Here is a 19,593-nt window from a genome sequence, read left to right on the forward strand (position 1 = left end):
ATACTGAGGAAGAAGAGGGCGCTGGGGAGATCGGCATGACGCCCCGGGGGCTGGCTGCCCAGCTGGCGGTGAGCCCCGATCGCGCGACCTGTCCATGGTGTTGAAGGCACCGCGAGCCGAGCTCCGCGCGCCCCGCGCCGTGCGCCTTGCCGGGTGCACCCTCCTCTGCGCAGCCTGCCCCTCGCGCCCGCCAGCTGCCGCCCAGTCGTCCTCAGTCCCGGGGCAAGGCTCGTCCCCTAACGCCGTCCGAGTGACCGCGCCGTCGGCCCTTGGGGCCTCCTGAATGGCGAGGCCAGACGCAGACGACCCGGGAGCCCGTGCGGAAAGGTCGGCCGCGACCGTGCGCCCACGGGGAGCCCGCCTCTGAGAACAGCGCGCTGGCCAGACAGAGCAAGGGACCTGCTGGTGACCAGAGGACGGAGATTTTAAAAAGACCCGACCCAGAGAGGAAGAACATTTCTTCGCTTGCAGACCGGAAGGGGGAGAGTCGCTGAGTGGGAGACCCAGGCGGGACTCAGGACAGCCGGCCCTGGCATCTGGAGGTTTCCTTCGCTGGCCGGCCGCATCGCGGGTGCCGGAGTTCATTCGGTCGTCGCGCAGCTCCTCGTGATAGCCCCCACCCCCTCACCCCAAGAAAAAGGCAGGCGAGGGGTCCCATCGCTACCCTGCACAAAGAAAGCCCGGCAGCCCCACTGCAGCCGAGGGCACTTGGTGTTTAGTTTCTGGCCCCAGGGCAGCGGCGTCCGAAGCCCGGCCGCGTACGGACGCGGCCGGTTCAGGGCAGTCGCTTCCTGCGGGGCAGGGAGGGGGCGGGAGGCGGTCTTGTCCCGCTCGCCGCCGCCCGAGGCTGCACCTGCCCCGGAGGATGCCCAGGAGCCCGCCCGAGCCTCCCCGGATCAGAACTTTTTAGGCTGCTCGCCCCCATCCCCGCAGTCCCTGGGCCGCGCGCACTGGCAGGCGGGGGCGAGGGGGAGCCGCCGCGCGAGTCCCCCCTCCGGTCCCCCTCCCCCCCTTGGCTCGGCCGCCCGCCGCTTTGTTCCGGGCGCGCGGAGGGAAGGCGAGGCTGCGGCGGATCATGCCCATGGTGTAGCCGCCAAGCGGAGGCATGGCTGCCGGAAGGTTACTGCTCTATACGGGCCTCTCGCTAGCGCTCTGCGCCCTCGGCATGCTGGCCGTGGCCATCTGCTCGGACCACTGGTACGAGACGGACGCCAGGAAGCACAGGGACAGGTGCAAGGCCTTCAACACCCGCCGGGTCGACCCGGGCTTCATTTACAACAACAACAACAACTTGCCGCTCCGGGCGAGCCGCTCGCGCCTGGACCGCTGGGAGGGCAAACTCCTCCGGGCCCGGAACCGCCGGCAGCTCTTCGCCATGAGCCCGGTTGACGAGTGCAGTCGGCAGTACAACTCCACCAACATGGGCCTCTGGAGGAAGTGCCACCGGCAGGGCTTCGACCCCGAGATCGCAGCCCTCATTCGGAAAGGTAAGCGCGAGGCGCGAGGCGTGGCGCTGCGGAGAGCCCGGCGCCTCCTAGGCCCGGCCACCCTCTCCTCCCTTCGCCGGGCCACAGTCTCCCGGGCCTCCTGCTTCCAGGAGGTCAGGTTGGCCAGGCCCTGCGGAGCCTCGGACTGGCCAGAACTTGCCTCCCAGTAGCTGGTAATGGAGGCTTACTTCTCTCTGGCCGGCCTCTGGTCTTGCGTTGGTCTGATGGGATTCCCGTGGAATATCGTGGGCCAGGGTTTTTAATCCAGGCTAATGCTTCATCAGTCTCTGAAAATGGAGGGAATCGCTCATGTTGTGTTGTTCGCAGAGCAAGCCCCAAATTTGAGAATGATGTGTCAGGCAGACAGCCTCCTAGTTTTAATCTTTGTTTTAGATGTCGAACTGATTCAGCATCTCACCGAGAAGGCCTTATTCACCTTATTCACGCCACAAACGCTTGCTAAGTGCTAGACTATACTGAGCACGGTGCAGGCATTGGTCACATAAACATCAGTAAATCACAGCCCCTGCCCCGTTGCAGCGACAGGCCTGTTGACCAGGAGCATCATACCACGATTCTTGATCTCTCCTTTTGGGGAGGTGGTTGACAAAAGTGACTTGTGTGCATCGAATTTAGCAGGGTCTAATAAACACATAAAAAGTAGTTCCTCAGGTAACACCAAAGTGGGCACTTAAGCGGAAAAAAAATTACCATGTTCTGAAGATTTATATCAAAAATACCTGAAGTATTCCAAAACAGAAAACAGACTTAATTTGCTAATGATGAAAATTTCTTGGGTACTTTAATGTTGATCACATAATTTTTAAAAGTCTGTTCATCTGATGCAATTTGTAAATCTTGGATGATTTATACTTTGGGGACCACCCTGTTCTGTTAATCCATTGAAATGTTGTTTGGATATATATTAATATTGCTCTGAAAAAGGGAATGCGTTCTCTTCTAGGGTAGTTGCATTCTGGAAGATGTGGTGTGACTTTCTGAGTCTTGTCGTCATGTTCCCCCCCCCCCCCCCCCGCTGTGTTTCATGTTCTTCAACTATTAAATGGTGATGCCAAGGTGAAAATGATGTTCTCTGCAAAGTCTCTGAGGCCCAGATGGAACAGTTCTTACTGTCCCTTAATATTATAATGCAGGTTTGCTCCTGTTGTAAAATATTATTTGTGAGAACTGATGTTCTTTCATTCAGAAAAATGTTGAAATTGATCAGAAAAAATAGTTAATTTGAAAAAAAAAAGTCAGTTATTTAAGAATGACAAGCAGTGGGTATGGTCTAGGTGGCTAGTCAGATGTAGGTGAGGTGAAGTCCAGAAGGAGAATCCATCTTCATGTTTGTTTTGTAGCTTCTGTAGAATGATTAGGGATTTTAGCTGATTCGGTTATGAGTGTGTTAATACTACAAACACCACAACTACTTCAGAGTTAGGCTCATAATAGAGCAGGGTGACCCATTTGGAGCTCTACAACTTTGTAAAGATGGGCAGGATATTAGAGAATTCCAGAAGAGAGTAACTTGGTTTGGATTTAGAAGTAGGAAGGTAAGAGAAAACAGAATCTTTTTTAACAATGGGTAGACTGTAACAGTGTTCAGATTCTCAGATTCATGAAGTGTTATGTCGTTTTTTTGTGCTCCGCTTTCATTAAAATTGAAATGGTAGGAAGTTAGCTGAAACATGAGGAAGAATTCATGTTAATAACACTGAAAAACAGTGGTAGGACTTGCTGAAGGACATTCTTGCATTTCCTTTCTTAAAGGTCTCTGGCAGCACGATGGATTGGGTATCCTTCTGTCTGGCATTGGTTCACTCCACTCAGAAAAAGGGGGATGGAATCCATGGCTCCTGGTGGTTCCATTGAGGGCTTTGATTCCATGTTGCTTTGCCTAGCAATCCGGCTAGAAAGGTTGACTTGGTCTGTGCACCAGAGAGCTTCGTTACCATAGTGACATGTTCTTCCGGTGAAGCTGGAAACACAGTGACAGGGAAAGGGATAGGGGAAGAGGGTACAACATTTTGACTTTGTATCGACTGATTTTTAATTGCAGCAACAGAAAATGGACACTGCACAGCAGGGGGATTGAATACACTGATACCCAGAGTTGGCAGAGCATTGTATTTCACTTGAACTAATGGAGATGCTGTTCCCCATCACCCAAAATACAGCAATCACTGTCAGCTGCAAACACCCACTTACCAGGGCCGTTTCTGTCCATTTGACGTTCTTGTTAGGTATTATTGAGATAGATGGCATGCCAGCCCTACAAATCTTGAGGGACTTAAGGTCACAATCTTCATTTTTAACCTCAAAACATAATCTGTGAAAGCTAGATCTTCTCTTTTCTAAGCAACAAGAGACACATTTTGGAAATAAGTGCATCTTATATTAGTAGAATTCACAAGCAATTCCAATAACATAGAACATAATTTCTAGACTTAATCAGCGTTCTTCCTAGATTGGCACATTTTGGAAGGAAGTAAAAAAAAATTGATATCCCTATATTTAAATTTAAGGCAGGCAACTTAGGGAAAGATACTTACCTCATAGTATTCATTAGTAGCCTCAGAAGATATGTTAGTCCTTTGTCTTTTGGGGGAGCATCTTAGATTCAAATTCTGGGAGATATGTGTTGGATGAGGGGAAAGGAAGGGAAACCAGAGAAAAGACTGTGTAAAATCTGTCAGTATTATGGGAAAACTAAAGATTTATCTAAATGATCATACAGCCCCATGTAACTCAATCATTTGTTAAATCAATGTTCATTACCATAGAAAGTGCTGTTTGTGCATTTTAAAATAAAACAAAACCACATAATTAATAAGAAAACAAAAGTCAAATCTATATCTGATTTGAAGATGAAGTCCTTTGGATGCATGTTCTCTCTGAAATCCATTTCTTCAATGCCTACTGCCATGATTGTACCAACGAATATGCATTTCTGGTCCCTGTATATTTATTTGTCTTATTGAACTGTAAGTTCCTGAAGGGCAGGAAAGAAAATCATTTGTAAAATACATTCACCAGATGCTTGGTCCTTGGGAAATGTTTCATACAAATAGGGCTCACAGAATTGTATCCATCAAAAGCTTATTCTAATTGTAGGAACACTTGTGTGGGAATCCAAATAAAGGATTAGTCAGAGAATTGTGAGGGAAAAAAAATGAACCAGGGTGGCTCCCAGGGCAGTTTAATATTGCAACAGTTGCTACATAATTTAACAAGGAAGATTTTTTTGAGCAAAAAAGTTTTGCTAAGGAATAAGGGAAACAGTACTTTTTGGGGGGATAACATATGTCACGGAACAGACATGTATCACCCACGTCAGTATTTTTCACATTAGATAAGATTTTGATGATTTCCTTCTTGGAGGTAGGGTTGGATAGAGGGTGTAGCAAGGATAGATCACCCTTGAATTCCCATATGACTCTGTCCATAATCAAGTCCTCTTGTCTTCTTGCTTTTCAACTGTGTCAGTGTCTCCCTAGTAAGTCACTGCAAGCATGGGGGGACAGATCAATGACAGGATCAGTTTCTGAAATCCAAGAGACTTCCAGACCCTTAGGAGGAGCAGCTACAGGTAGGATTTTGTTCCAGGGAGCATTTATATTCTTTGATTTGTACTGAAATGTTATGTTGATATGGCTTAAAATAAATAGACCTTCAAAAGAGACTCTAAGAACTTTTTTATTATTTGAAAATAGGCCTTATAAGAGAATTTGATCTATATAATCAGGGAGTGGTTGTCAATTCACTGAGGCTTATTTAACAAAACATTGCATATATTTATATGCAATGACTAATGTGCTCAGCAGATATTTACTGCACATATATTATGCGATGGGCACACACCACAAGAACGCAGCGATGAATAAGACCTGGTCCTTAAAATTTCCCCAGTCTGTTAGCATCACAGGGAATACATGACAACTACGGGGTGATGAGAGCGGCGGAAACGGATGCAGAGTAGCACAGATCAGGCAGTGATGGATTGTGTTGGCAGTGGGGTGAGGTAAGCCGGGAGGGAATCGGGGAAAGTTGGGCGGAGGAAGTGAAATCTGAACAGAGGTTTCATGAGGTTGGGAGGTGGATGGCAAGGAAAGGGCAGTTCAGGCCAAGAGGGCAGCATCTGCATAGCCAGGGAGGTGTGAAACAGCAGTCTGACCTCGGGAGTGTTGACTGCTGGAGGGAGGGAGAGGAGCAGAGCGTGGAGTTGGAGAGCGAGGAAGAGCCAAGGCCAGGGGCTTGCCTACTCAGATCCCAGGTAGGGTAGCCACTAGCCACAAGTGGCTATTTAAATTTAAAATAACCAGTATTCAATGAAATTAAAAATTCATTTCCTTAGTCTGTTGGCCACATTGCGAATGTTCAAGAGCCATGCGTGTCTAGTGGCTATCGTTTTGGGTGGTGCAGATGAGAGAACATTCCTCTCGTCAGGGAAAGCTCCATTGGACGGTGCTGCATGGAGCCTAGAGCCTCTAAAGAGAATAAGCATGTACTTCGTTTCAGGTGAGGATAATTAAACATGATAACTTGAGCTTAAATTTAAGTATATTGTTCTACCCTTGAAGAAACTTTGCTACTTGAATGTTTTGGGCAGAAGATGTGAGTTCATGGTCAGTTACACTAAATCTATATTTTATGCATTTTCCATCTTTGACTCACAGAATTCTCACATGCTTCTCTGTTCTTTCCCCTCCCTCTCTCAGCTCCATTAAAAGAAACTGGCATAGTTGACTGGGTGGGGAGGATTAATGATAATTAATGATAATTGCCAAATGCCAGGTACTCCTCTAAGAGTTTTACAGATATTAGCTAATGTATTCTTCATTATAACACTCAAGGTGGGTGTTATTATTTTTTTCCTCGCTATTCTACAGTTAAGGAAACTGAGGCATATAAATGTCAATGAACTTGCCAAGTCTCATGATAAGGAAGTAAAACTGTCAGGATTCGAATTCTGGTTCCAGGTTTTTTTGTTTGTTTGTTTTTTGGGTTTTTTTTTTTTTGCAGTTTTACACCTTTATTTGACAATCAGCGATTAGTTCTCATCCACATTAACTGTCTGTAGATTTTCGAAAGTGGTGACAGGTACATAGGTAACCAGTGTGTAGAGCTTGTTTGGTGAATCTTCATCCTCGTTACGTTTTCTGGACAACCGCACACGGATACGGTATGGAACATTCCTTGTTCCTTTGGCCCAGACAGCTTTGTTGAGCCTGGTGTCAATGCACACATCTGGAGTTCCCATCTCCTTCATGGCAAATTTCTGGATCTCTTTGAGTGCCCGAGGGGCACGCTTCTGGAAACCCACTCCATGGATGCGCTTGTGAATGTTGATGGTGTATTCTCTGGTCACTACCTCGTTGATGGCAGAACGGCCCTTCTTCTTCTCGCCACCCTTCTTCGAGGGAGCCATTCTGCCGGGCCCTGGTTGGAAAGCTGGCTCCAGGTTTTAATGACACCCACTGTACTCTCTTGTCACCATAGAGTCTGCAGGGGCAAGGGTGGGGTGGAGAAGAGGCCGGTATCTTGATTCCTCAAACTGGAAAAGAAATAGGAAGTTAATTTTAGAATCTCACCCAGGGGAGATCTGCTTGAGGACTGACTTCAGGTTAGCTCTGAGGAGGAAGATCATTTTAAAGTGTTTCACGCACCTTGCTTTGAGACCCGCCGACAGAAGCTCATACACACTTTGTTATATGATTTCTGAGTATCTATTTTGTTCACTATGGTAGATGCTGAGGTTAGAGCCATGAAGGACATACTCATTCATTCCGCAAATATTAATTGAGAGCCTAGGGACTGGGCATTATGGAGAAGCTTACATTCCAGGAGCGAGAGACAGACAATAAATAAATGCATATGAAATAAAAATAAGGGGAGTCTGGCTGGCTCAGTCAGCAGAGCATGCAGCTCTTGATCTTGGGGTTGTGAGTTCAGCCCCACATTGGGCATAGAGCTTACTAAAAAAAAAAAATAACGGTACTACCTTAAAAATAATGCTACTAAAAATGGTACTACTTTATGCCAATCGGAATAAAAATAATGTCTAATGAACTAATCAGTGTAGAACGTAGTGTGAGGGAGTGAATGCCATGAGGTGTCTTTGCTCTTAGGAAGCACAAAGGAGAAGATGGACAAGTAAGCCCCAAATTAAATGGTTCCATTAGTCTTGGTTTTAAAATATAGGGAGGCTTGACCTGCTCGCAGGCAAACACATACGAATACCCATGGTCTTGATATATAGTGTGTGTCCCCATGCATGCACGTTGTGTGTCTGCCCAAAGGTACAAGCAAATGCACTCAGTTGCACCCTCCTCCTTCATCATGCTGAAATACAACTAACCAGTGAGAATTGACAGTTGGGAGCCCTGTGACTCAGTGGGCAAGTGCATGGGTGGGAAGAGAAGAGAGGGTTGGTGTGATGTGTTTTGAGCACCTGCTGTGTGCCCAGTGCTCTGCTAGGTGCTGGGGGAAAGCAAAGAGGCATCACATGGTTCCTGTCCTGAGGGAACTTACACTCTAGCTCAATGACAAATTCATTGTCTTCTGTGGTTGGATCAGGCTCTTCCTCAGAGGATCACATTTGTGTCAGCTGGATCAGGAGTCAACTGGTCAGGGAATTCGGGAAGGTGGTGAGTTCTTTTTACTGAGTCAACAAAGTCAGGAGCCATATTTCTGTTCCAGAAGTTGGTTTATTTATTCTTTTACTGTAGGGTTGGTAAGGATCAATTACAGGATCGATTCTGTATATTCCACTTTGGGTTGTCAGTTAAAAATAATTTTTTCCCTCTCTGCTGTTAGTAGGTAATCCTAGGTCTTCCGGCAGAATCCTAAACACTCTCTGGGCTAGTTTGACCCTGTGAACATCCAGGAATTAGAGGGTAAAGTCACAAATATGTATTCAGATGCAGATTCTTTTATAACTTTGTACTCCAAAGAGTACACAGAGAGAGGAGGGAGTGCGTGACCTGGGGGATGAGTGGACAGAAAATTGATTGGAACATCTGGATTGGACATCTGCCGTTTTTGAGAAAATGTATACATTTCTTTCAAAGGATGTCGTTTCCTCATATGTAAAATAGTGAGTTTGGATTATATAAACTTCAGGCCCTTTGACACGCTAACATTTGATGAGAAAGTTAAATTTAGGTGATGGAGCATAAATAATAGGTAGATGGTTGAGAAAAGGTGAGCCAGGAGAGAAGAGAAAGCCGGGGAGGAAGGACAGAGAAAGGGACCATCCCAGGATGCTAGCACGCCAGAGGAAGAGGCGGGAAACAAAGCAGCTCATTTCCTACCCCCATCCAGTCATGTAACAAAACTTCCCCTCTTCTCTAATGATTTGAAATGCCACCTTGCAGATTGGAGTTAAAAATGTAAACACTTAGGGGCGCCTGGGTGGCGCAGTCAGTGAAGCCTCTGACTCTTGGTTTTGGCTCAGGTCCTGATCTCAGGGTGGTGAGATTGATGGATGTGGGGTGGGGTGAGGCGGGGTGGGGTGGTGTTCCCGGCTCCACCCTCAGCCAGGAGTCGGCTAGAGATTCTCTCTCCCTCTCCCTCAGCCCCTCCCCCCAAAGCTCTGTCTCTGTCTCGCTCTCCCTCTCTGCGATAAACAAATAAATCTTTAAAAAAAAGAAAGTAAACACGTGATGGAGAAATGTTTTGATGGTTATGCAACAATGTGAATATACTTAATGCCACCAACCTGTGCGCTTAAAACTGGCGAAGATGATGAATTTTGTGTTCTGTATGTTTCACCACAATTTAAATAGATTAATTAAAAGAAATTATAAAATTTAACAGAGAAAGGAACTGGATTACTGGTCAGTGTGTAGAATACTTCATAACCATAACTTCATTCATTCAGCACATTTATTGAGCACCTGCAGGTGCTAGGCGCTAGCCCAGGTATTGCTTGGGATACAGATGTTAATAAAACAGACAAAATTCCTGCCCTCATAGGGCTTGCATTTAAACAGTTTTGAGTATCATATCTTTTTTGGGGTTTTTTTGGCTTGTTTTTTAAAACAAAACTTTTTTTTTTTTTTAAGATTTTATTTATTTATTTGACAGAGAGAGAGAGACAGAGAGAGGGAACACAAGGAGGGGGAGTGGGAGAGGGAGAAGCAGGCTTCCTGCTGAGCAGGGAGCCCAATGTGGGGCTTGATCCCAGGACCCTGGGATCATGACGTGAGCCGAAGGCAGACGCCCAACGACTGAGCCACCCAGGCACCCCTAAAACAAAACTTTTAAAGAGCACCAAGATGTAAGACAAGCAAAAGTAATGAATACATCCCCTGGGTCATTTAAAAACCACTGTATAATGAAGAACACTGCCCTGTATTTATTCTAAAAACGGATTTTGAGCTCCAACTATGTCAGGCACCTAACTTGGGGTGGCGGATCCTGAGTGAAATCCATAGTTCCTGTCCTCAAAGAACAAACAAAAGGAGGAAGTGTGCAAGAAGACTAATACATACAATCCCCAAGGTGGGTTTTAGGAGAGATTTACATCCTGGGGGCCTGAGTGGCTCTTGAATTTTGGAGCAGTTAGGGGAGGCTTTGCACAAGAGGGGATGTTCTTAGAGTTGTTATTTGTGGATGGATAAGGTGAAGTCTTAGCCTTATTTAAAAATTATTAATTAATTCTGATGAGGTAAATCCTTGTCTAGTCTGCCTTCCACCTACCCTTGTCCCCCAGGCCCCCCAGCCTGTCCCCCAAGGGGCAGTTACTGCTACCAGATTTTATAAATCCTATCTGAGGTCATTTTTTCAGCAGTATTTAAAAATAACAGCAACTATAAATAGGAGTCAAGAAACGAACAGGTGATTCAAACAGGAAAAAAAGTTTATTTTTTTATAAATTTGTATACACAGAGATGATGTTTAAAGGCCTTGTTCCAGGAGTCACCAGGAATCTTCTATAGGTGATGTTTATTCCGAGTGGAACCCGCTGTTGGCGTTCAAGGAAGTTTGACAGATTTGCTGTTTTATGGGAGACTGCAGTATCTGAATTATTTCAATTGATTTTTTTTTTTTTGGCTTTGAAGTATTTTGCCAAGAAAAGGCAATTTATATTAGGTCATCTTCATAGATTTATATCATTTCCTGCGTTTTAAAATGCCCTGCTGTTCTGTATTCCGAACCTCACTCTATTGGACACGTTATTTGCTTCATAGCATCTCCCTTTCAATTTTGGCCTGAATTTCTCTTAATCTTTATAACAGCAATTCTGTTTAGGCAAACACAACTCCTATTCCCCAAGGCCCTGGAGTATTTCATAGCCCTGGATGGGTTGGGGTTGTTTTTATCTTAAGAAAGCTCTGAGCTCACATCCTGTTCTAGGTCAGCTGACACGACACTGGAGTGCAGATGGATTGTATCTCAGGAGGCTGAAGACACGCATAACCTTGCAGCCTGGCTATACTCATGTCCAAAATGTCCATGGCGCCACTGATTTTAATAGCGAAATAAATAAGCAAAACGGAAAATCTGAAGTGTCCATGAATAGGAAAATGGATAATGAGGTATGGTCTGTATTCATACAATGGAAACTATCGCCCTATATTTAAAATAAATATACTACATCTACGTATTTCCAAATGGGTAAACATAAAATTTGAGTGAAAAAAGTGGGATACAGAATGAAATGAGGAGAATGTTGCCGTTTATATGAAGTTAAAAAAGTAGATCAAATAACATTAGATATTGCTTATGGAAACATTATTTGCATGGTATTTATAAAAGTATGCACGGGACCAATATACCCAAAATGAAGGATGATGTTTGCCTTTCTCAAGACAGAGAAACAAATGGAATTGGCAAGTTGCTTTAAAATCATCTCTATTTCATTTCTTAAAAAACAAAAAATCTGAGGCAAATGGGGGCATACATCTGCATGCACAATCAGGCTATTTGGAAAGTTTTTATGATCCTGACAAAAAAGTTAAAATTTTATTCAGACTGTGTTGTTCAGTGTATAGGAGGCAGGTTCTTTAAGGACAATTCTTGGAAAACTTTGTTTTTGAGGTGATCTGTGAGTGACTTTCATAAGTGGTAGCAAGTAGCCTTTAGAGGAGAATCAGGTAATTCCTAATCAACAGTTTCGCTTAAAGTAGCTCATGGGAAGGGCTTAAAACAAGTAAAATTGCTTTATTCATTCTTGATGGTAGTGTAAGAAGAGGAAATTGAGACTTTAAAACGATTTGTTTCTGAGATAGAGTAAGGTACAAGTCACGCCCCTCTTTGTCAATTTCCTGCAGCTTGTGGAGAAAAACAAAGAATTTCAAGGGTCAGAAAGGTAAACTAAAACAAATCCTGGAACTGATCTGACGCTGAACTTTGAATAGATAAGACAGGAGACCTCCTGTGGGATCAACCAGAGCACCAACATCTGGGAAGGCATTTGAGCCCACAGGGAGGAACTCAGTGTGAACCAGGGGAGGAAAAGCTGAGAATTAATAATAAGGGACCAGAGTTTATTTGTTCAGAAGTTTTCTTATCCCTTTTCGAACTGAGTAGAGCATGTTAGTTGGTAAAACTTGAAGTAGTTTTATTATTGATGATTATGGTTTGGATTCTTCATTAAGATTATGAGGGCGACATTAGCCAAGGGCGCCTCTTTTACGATAATGTTTCCACTCTGTTTATACAAACTACAGCTGGAACAGAAAAGGCCCATCAGAACTATAGCAGGGGTTCCATTTTCAGCTGATAATGCTTTAAAACACCAAAGCTGGGTCCGGAGTTACTACGGGATCATGGGTGTCCCACGGGATTTCAGGGGTGTTTCCGTAACCACAGAGCTGGCCAGTGCCCACATGCAGCTCTGGGCAGGTCTGCTTCGGAAGGTCCCATGTGATGATGAGCCGCTGTGTTCCTCGTGCTCTGTGGGGAGCTGGGCAGAGCTGGAGCCGTCTGTCCTTCTGGAGGTGAATGACCTCCCCGCTCTGGAAGAGCTGGTCTCTGCCTCTCCAACCTCTCCCTGTCTCTCCCTCCTACCTAAATGTGTTAGCACAAAGGAAACAGGAGGTAGTCGTGCTCAGGTGTGGCCTGGCTTGCTTCTCTTCCTCACCTCTTCTTCAGTGCACTTCTAGGTCCCCGACTCTAGGTTTCCTCCCCCTTCCCCGGGGCTGGGGCTGCTCCTTTTCCAACACCGGGCCTCTTCTGGCTTTGGAAGCAATATTCGCTCCTGGACCAGCTTCTACCCTTGTTCTTTTTTTTTTTTTTAAGTTTATTTATTTATTTGGTAATGTCTACACCCAGTGTGGGGCTTGAGCTCACCGCCCAGAGATCAAGAGTCACACGCTCTACCGACCGAGCCTGCCAGGCGCCCCTCTACCTCTGCTCTTCCCTCTCCTTCGCTGGCTCTTCTCTCTCAGCCTGGTGGGGTTCTCCAGTGTTCCATTCTCCTTGAGCATTGTCCTTCATGCCTATGGCCCTTTTCACCCCTCGAAGCTCATGACTTGTTGCCCTGGGAATTGCTCACTTAGACCTAAAATCCAAACAGCTCACCTGCGGGATATCTCACTTGGATATCCCGTGGGTCCACAAGGTTTTCTCTTCCTGCGCTCTGGAATCCTTTCTCCTTCCTTTTCCTCCATCTTGGAGGAATGACATCCCTGCCTCTCTCGTTGCCCAGCCCAGAAACTTAAGGATCATCCCTAGGGGCTCTCTTCTCTCCTGCCCTAGCCATCCAAGCAGTGAATAAGTTGGTTCCCCTCCTGACACGTCCCCCCCCCCCCATCCTGTTCCAGCATTGGCCCTGCGGGTTGGTCCCCAGCACCTGTGCCCCTGTGGTGCCCTCTGGTTTCCTGTTCTCTAGCTCGTCTCTCCTCACTGCTTTCTATTCAGAGTGATTTTTCTTAAATGGAAATCGGATCATGTTACCACTTTGCTTACCATCCTTCAGTGGCTTCCCATGGCCTATCAGTCAGGATAAGATCTGTAATCTTCACCTTGGCAAGTGGGCCCCCCCGTGTCTGGCAACGTGCCTCCCCCACTCCCCCATCTGTGCATCTCATACTTCTGCTTTGCTCCATCCCAGCACGCTCTCCTCCAGCCCTGATGAAGGACTCCCAGGCCCCCAAACAGGTTAAGCTATTTTATGCCTCGGGAACTTTTGCTTATGAAACTTCTCCTTTGCCTGGAAGTCCTTGTCCCTCCCTGCTGGCCCCCACCCCTGAGTCGGCCTGGTCAACGCATGCTTACCCTTCAGCGATCAGCTTAAGGCCCCTCTTCCTCTTGCTTGGTGTTCTCACCCAGGCTCCCCCGTAGGATTGCCTTCCTCCTCCTAGACCTTTGTCACACACCAAACACTTGCTTCCTAGCACCAGCGACATTTTATTTCCCCATATGCTTTCCTCCTTTTTGAGACTCTTTTTGCACTATTTCGTATTCATCTTTTCATCCGCAGCATTTTGCATAATGCACGGGCCATAATAGGTATTTAATACATACTTGTTGAATGAATGAAGGTTTATCTCTGTTAATGCAGTCGATCTGGAAATCTTATTTAACAAAGAGCCGTAATTTCATTGGACCAGGGAGACTCACTATTAAAAGGAAGCCTGCTGTGAATTGTTCTGTAAAGCATATGATAAACTTCAATTTATTTCCTTTGTTAAGGTTTGTATTTTCTTAAAGCACCCATATTTCTGACTCACAAGAGGAGAATTTCAAGTGGGGACTATTCCGTGGTTCCTGGATTTGACCTCTTCATTGTGATCCTGCCCACTTTTTCTCCTCTTCATGCCTTCCCTAGGCTGGTCCTCCTTTCCCAAACATGGTAGGAAAAGAGAAGGCTACCTGCATTTCTTGTTCCTGTCATGGATGGAACAATTTCCAAATTTACCTCTGGGTCTGGCATATGTGGCCATTCCCTCAGGATATTTTTCCTGGTTTTTCAATATTTATCATCAGGAGTATCTTCAGGCCAGCCTCCCTCTTAACCATCTATTTTTTTTAATTTATTTTTATTTTTATTTTTTTAAGATTTTTTTTATTTATTTATTTGAGACAGAGAGAATGAGAGAGAGAGAGCACATGAGAGGGGGGAGGGTCAGAGGCAGAAGCAGGCTCCCCGCTGAGCAGGGAGCCCGACGCGGGACTCGATCCAGGGACTCCAGGATCATGACCTGAGCCGAAGGCAGCCGCCCAACCAACTGAGCCACCCAGGCGCCCCTCTTAACCATCTATTGAGGGCAGCTTCAGTCTCTGATAGTGATTTTGGTCAGATAATGACCCGAAAACAGAGATTGTGCCTTCTGTAACTGCCTCTTCTCTGGTTCCTACCTCAGTTTGCTTTTCATGACTTTCAACAGCAGTGGGTCCGTGATGCTTGGAAAACATGGTATCTGTCTCCAACTCTCTGGCACGCCTGTCACCATTGTTGTTGGTGAGCAGCATTGCTCATGGAAAACATCCATGTCCTACAGAAGTATTTGGGGACAGAAGGATGAGGTGGCCAACCAACACATCTTTGCTTATGAAGACCACCGAGTGCTCGGTCAACAACGGATGGGACAACTGTTTACTTCTGAGTGGATTCTTTTCCAAAATGACCGTGACTGCTGTTCTGGCTGGGTCATCTCATGGTGGAAGGTGTTAAGGACTTCTCCTTTAGCCATGTAGTCTGGTAAGGGCTGAGCTCATTGCCGAGTCATTCAGATAAATAGAGTGATTCTTTTGCTTTCAGCAGATAAATATAGATACAGCCACATCGCTTGGCTCTCTAAACTAGGTTAAGTAAATGATTCATATCAAGGAAAGATTTTCTATGACCACTCTAATTTCTGGATTTATATTAGTTAAACCTGTATGGGGCTTGAGCTAGAAAACTGATTTCCAGCACCTTCTGCCCAAGTTGTATAAAGTGCTCAGATAAAAAATTTAGATTGTACTTTCAGCATTAACCATTGGGTAGTTTCCAGGTTCCGATGAAACTGGCGTTTTGAAGAGCTGGATTAATTGTAAGAAATAATTATAAAAAGTATTGATGAGCTATATACTATTGCGAGTCTCATAAAATGGTGGGTAACCCTTACCCTAGAAAACTGTCTTTTGCTGTCTATGTTTATTTTAAAAGCTATAGGAACTCAGAGGTTTATTTCAAACTGGAAGGTGGCATTTCATCTTTTCGGGTCAGCAGAGTTGTTAACATTTCAAAGAAGGACTTTTATGTTCCTATGCCAGCAGCATGCCTGTATCAGCTTTTATTACACGTATCCGTAGTGGTGTGGTGGCTGGCTGGGCGCTTGTAGATCAATAAGCTGCTAAAAAGGGAGATGCATCAGAGACCATAATGGCTTCTTCACAGAAGACAGATCGTCTCCAGGTTGTGAAGTGCATTTAGGAACAACAACAATGATATACCCGTATTGAGATCCGTATTATTTAGAAGAAAGAAATGGGCTCTCTCAAGGTGATGAGTCCTGTAATAAAGACTTTAGCGTGCTAAACGTACATTCTGGGAGGTTTGTGTCCACTGTTATAGCTGCATTGAAAACAAACTCAGTTGTTTTAATGGAAGAATTCCCAGATGGAGAAATACAGAATCAATTCCCTTGGCCTCAAATAATACTGGATTGCGGTTGTTCTTGGTTATCTTATTAATTTAAAAAAATCTTGTAATCTGAACACTGATTTTTAAGACACTTGGGTGGGCTTGGTACAATATCAGTGAGGAGTTTGGAAAGGTAGAGGCCCTAAACACAACATGATGTGGGTGGGCTTGGAGGGGGTAGAAAGGTACACAAGGCAGCACAAAGCTCCTTAGCTAAGGTTCTTGACTTGTGGACGCAGAGAGCTGAGTGTGCTTATGTCCTGGTGACTTCCTAAGGATACGGTATCAGAGAGGATGGTGACATTTTCCAGTGGAGTAACAATTTTTCACTCTGTGCTTCTCCTTCATGATGCAGGAGTAAATTACATGAATTATATATCATTTATCCAACAAATATTTGGTGGTACGTACACGTCAGGATTTGTACTGGGGGCTTAGGGTACAGTAGTGCACCAAATATACAAACTCCCTGCCCACATGGAGTTTATATTCCGGTGAGATAATTAAAAAGTAAATAAGTAAAATATGTAATATGTTAGACAGTGATTAGTGCTAAGGAGAAAAAAACAAAGCATGGAAAGGGATAGGAAATGTGAGGAGGTGGCGTTGAAATTGTAGATGGCATGGCCAGGGAGGCCCTGGCTGAGAAGGTGGCTTTTGAGTAAAGAGGGGATGTGCTTGAGGGAATGAGCTCTGGGGGTATTTGGAGGACAAAGACTTCAGAAAGAGGGAGTAGTAAGGGCAGTGGCCCTGATGTTGGAGACATAATGAGGATGGCAGAATGGCCAGGAGTGGGAGCAAAGGGGGAGCCTGTAGTAGGATATGATGTCAGAGAAGTAAAGAGCCACCTCACATGGGGTTTGAAGGTCATAGGAAGGAGTGAGATGGGAAGTCATTGTAGGTTCTGCGAAGAGGAGTGGCATGATCAGATTTATGGTTTCAAGGATCACTTGGGTTGCTGAGTTAATGACAGATGACAGTGGGGCTTGTATAGAAACGGGGAGCAGCCAACAGAGATGGCGGCTGGAACTAGAGTGATGGGAGAAGACACTGGATATATTTTGAATGGCAAACTACCAAGATGGGCTGATGGATTAGATATAGGGTGGAGGGAAAAAAGAGAAGTCAAAGATGGCACCAAGGGTTTTCACCTGAAGAGCTGGTGGAGTGTGTTGCTGTTAACGTCCACAATGGCCAAACTATGGAAAGAGCCCAGTTGTCCATTGACAGATGAATGGATAAAGAAGATGTGGTATATACACAATGGAATGTTACTCAGCCATCGAAAAGAATGAAATCTTGCCATCTGCAATGAAGTGGATGGAACTAGAGGGTATTATGCTAAGCGAAATAAGTCAGTCAGAGAAGGACAAATACTATATGATTTCACTCCTATGTGGAATTTAAGAAACATACAGATGGACATAGGGGAAGGGAGGGAAAAGTAAAATAAGACGAAAACAGACGGAGGCAAATCGTAAGAGACTCTTAACTCTAGGAAACAAACTGAGGGTTGCTGGAGGATAGGTGGGTGGGGGATGGGGTAACTGGGTGATGGGCATTGAGGAGGGCACTTGAAGTAATGAGCACTGGGTGTTGTGTGCAACTGATGAATCATTAAAATCTACCTCTGAAACTAATAATACAGTATATGTTTATAAAAAATATATAATGGATAGGACTGTAGGAGGATCTTGATTTGGGGATCCACTATTTCGCGTACGATAACCTTTGAGACACCTTTCAAATGCTCAAGTGGAGATGTCAACAGTTAGTTGGAAATAGTGGCCTGGGTTCAGGGAAGAAGTCTCACTTGGGATGGAAATTTGGGAGTCATCAGCTTCTAGTATTTAAAGTCATGAGAGCGAATGAGATCACCTAGAGAGTGACTGCAAGTACAGAAGAGAGAGGTCCAAAGATTAAGTCCTGGGACACACTGACTTTACAGAGCTCAGGTAGATGAGGAGGCTCAGCAAAAGATACTGAGAAGAAATAGCTAAGGGTAGTGAGAGGAAAAATTAGGAAAGTGTGGTGTCCTGGAAGCTAAGGAAAGCCAGTGTGTTACGGGAGGAAAGTGATGAGTTGTGTGCAAGGCTGCCAGTGGGTCGTGTAGGATGAGGTTGAGACTTGAACTTTGAACTGAGCCACCCGGGCGTCCCAACTAACTGGAATTTAAATAGTGACTAATATTTAAATTCCAGTGGTGGGAATGTGGAGATTTTTGACCTCAGTGGTGGGTTCAAGAGTGAATGGGACGAGGGGAGGAATAGGAAACGAGTTCTGATAACTCTTTAAAGGATTTTTGGTGTAAAAGTAAGGAGAGAAATATGGTAGTTGGACTGAGAAAGTTATAGTAAGAGAGACTTAAAACTTTCTTTAAGATTTATTTATTTAATTTTATTTATTTATTTATTTATTTATTAAAGATTATTTATTTATTTATTTATTTGACAGAGATAGAGAGCACAAGTAGGCAGAGAGGCAGGCAGAGGGAGAGGGAGAAGCAGACTCTCCACTGAGCAGGGAGCCCGACACGGGGCTCGATCCCAGGACCCTGGGATCATGACCTGAGCCGAAGGCAGACGCTTAACCGACTGAGCCACCCAGGCGCCCTAAGATTTATTGATTTTAGAGAGAGAGAGAGAGAGCATGAGCAGGAGGGGCAGAGGGAGAAGGAGAGAGAATCTCAAGGAGACTTCCTGCTGAGCACGGAGCCTGACATACGGCCCTGAGATCATGACCTGAGCCGAAACCAAGAGTCGGTCGCTCAGCTAACTGAGCCACCTAGGCGCCCCTCTTTTTTTTTTAAATTAGAGAAGTAATAGCATAATTGTAGGCTGATGGGAATGACCTAGTAGACAGGGACAAAACTGATGGTACAGAGAAAAGAGAGGGAAGAATTGCTGGAGTTATTGCCAGAGAAGATTGAGGCAGAAAGGGTGAAAAGAAAGGGATGTGGCCCAGGAAGAAACACATGTTTTAGATGAGCCAGGACACAAAAATCCAAGACTATTTTTTTTCTTTCTTTAATTTTTTTGGGGGGGGCATTATTTAGTTTATTTATGTAAGGAAAAAATAACAGGGTTTTTTAAAGGCCAGCTTCCTAAGTCTATCACCCAAACGTGGAAACCAGGCAAGAAAAGATTTTTTTAAAAAATTTTTATTTAGTTGTTTATTTTTTGCATTTCTTTTTTTTTTTTTTAAGGTTTTTATTTAAATTCCAGTTAGTTGGGACGCCTGGGTGGCTCAGTCGTTGAGCGTCTGCCTTCGGCTCAGGTCATGGTCCCAGGGTCCTGGGATCGAGCCCCACATCGGGCTCCCTGCTCAGCGGGAAGCCTGTTTCTCCCTCTCCCTCTGCCTGCAGCTCTCCCTATTTGTGCTTGCTTTCTCTCTGTCAAATAAATTAAGTCTTTAAAAAAATGAATTCCAGTTAGTTAACATACAGTGTAATATTATTTTCAGGTGCAGGACTATTTTTCTTTTTCTTTTTTTTAAAAATTTTCTTTTTATTTTTAAGTAATCTCT

General features: G+C 44.9%; 2 protein-coding genes across 2 annotated transcripts in view; one reads left to right on the forward strand and one right to left on the reverse strand.

Moving 5' to 3' along the window:
- Window positions 1–1,105: 1,105 nt before the first annotated feature.
- TMEM178B (transmembrane protein 178B) overlaps window positions 1,106–19,593 on the forward strand; it is a 331,137-nt gene continuing 312,649 nt past the window's right edge. Inside the window, exon 1 of the mRNA XM_021692959.1 lies at window positions 1,106–1,487. Within this exon, the coding sequence (XP_021548634.1) occupies window positions 1,106–1,487 (382 nt within the window). The remainder of the gene's footprint in view (window positions 1,488–19,593) is intronic.
- Window positions 6,541–6,924, reverse strand: LOC110582919 (60S ribosomal protein L31-like). Its single transcript, XM_044920107.1, has one exon. The coding sequence runs from the start codon at window positions 6,916–6,918 to the stop codon at window positions 6,541–6,543; it is 378 nt and encodes a 125-aa protein (XP_044776042.1). The 5' UTR covers window positions 6,919–6,924.

Source organism: Neomonachus schauinslandi, chromosome 12 (assembly GCF_002201575.2).
Source record: "Neomonachus schauinslandi chromosome 12, ASM220157v2, whole genome shotgun sequence".
Taxonomy (NCBI): Eukaryota; Metazoa; Chordata; class Mammalia; order Carnivora; family Phocidae; genus Neomonachus; species Neomonachus schauinslandi.

Bases quoted from the DNA above. Each gene is read 5' to 3' on its own strand.
- LOC110582919 (XM_044920107.1), bottom strand. From the start codon at position 6,918: ATGGCTCCCTCGAAGAAGGGTGGCGAGAAGAAGAAGGGCCGTTCTGCC.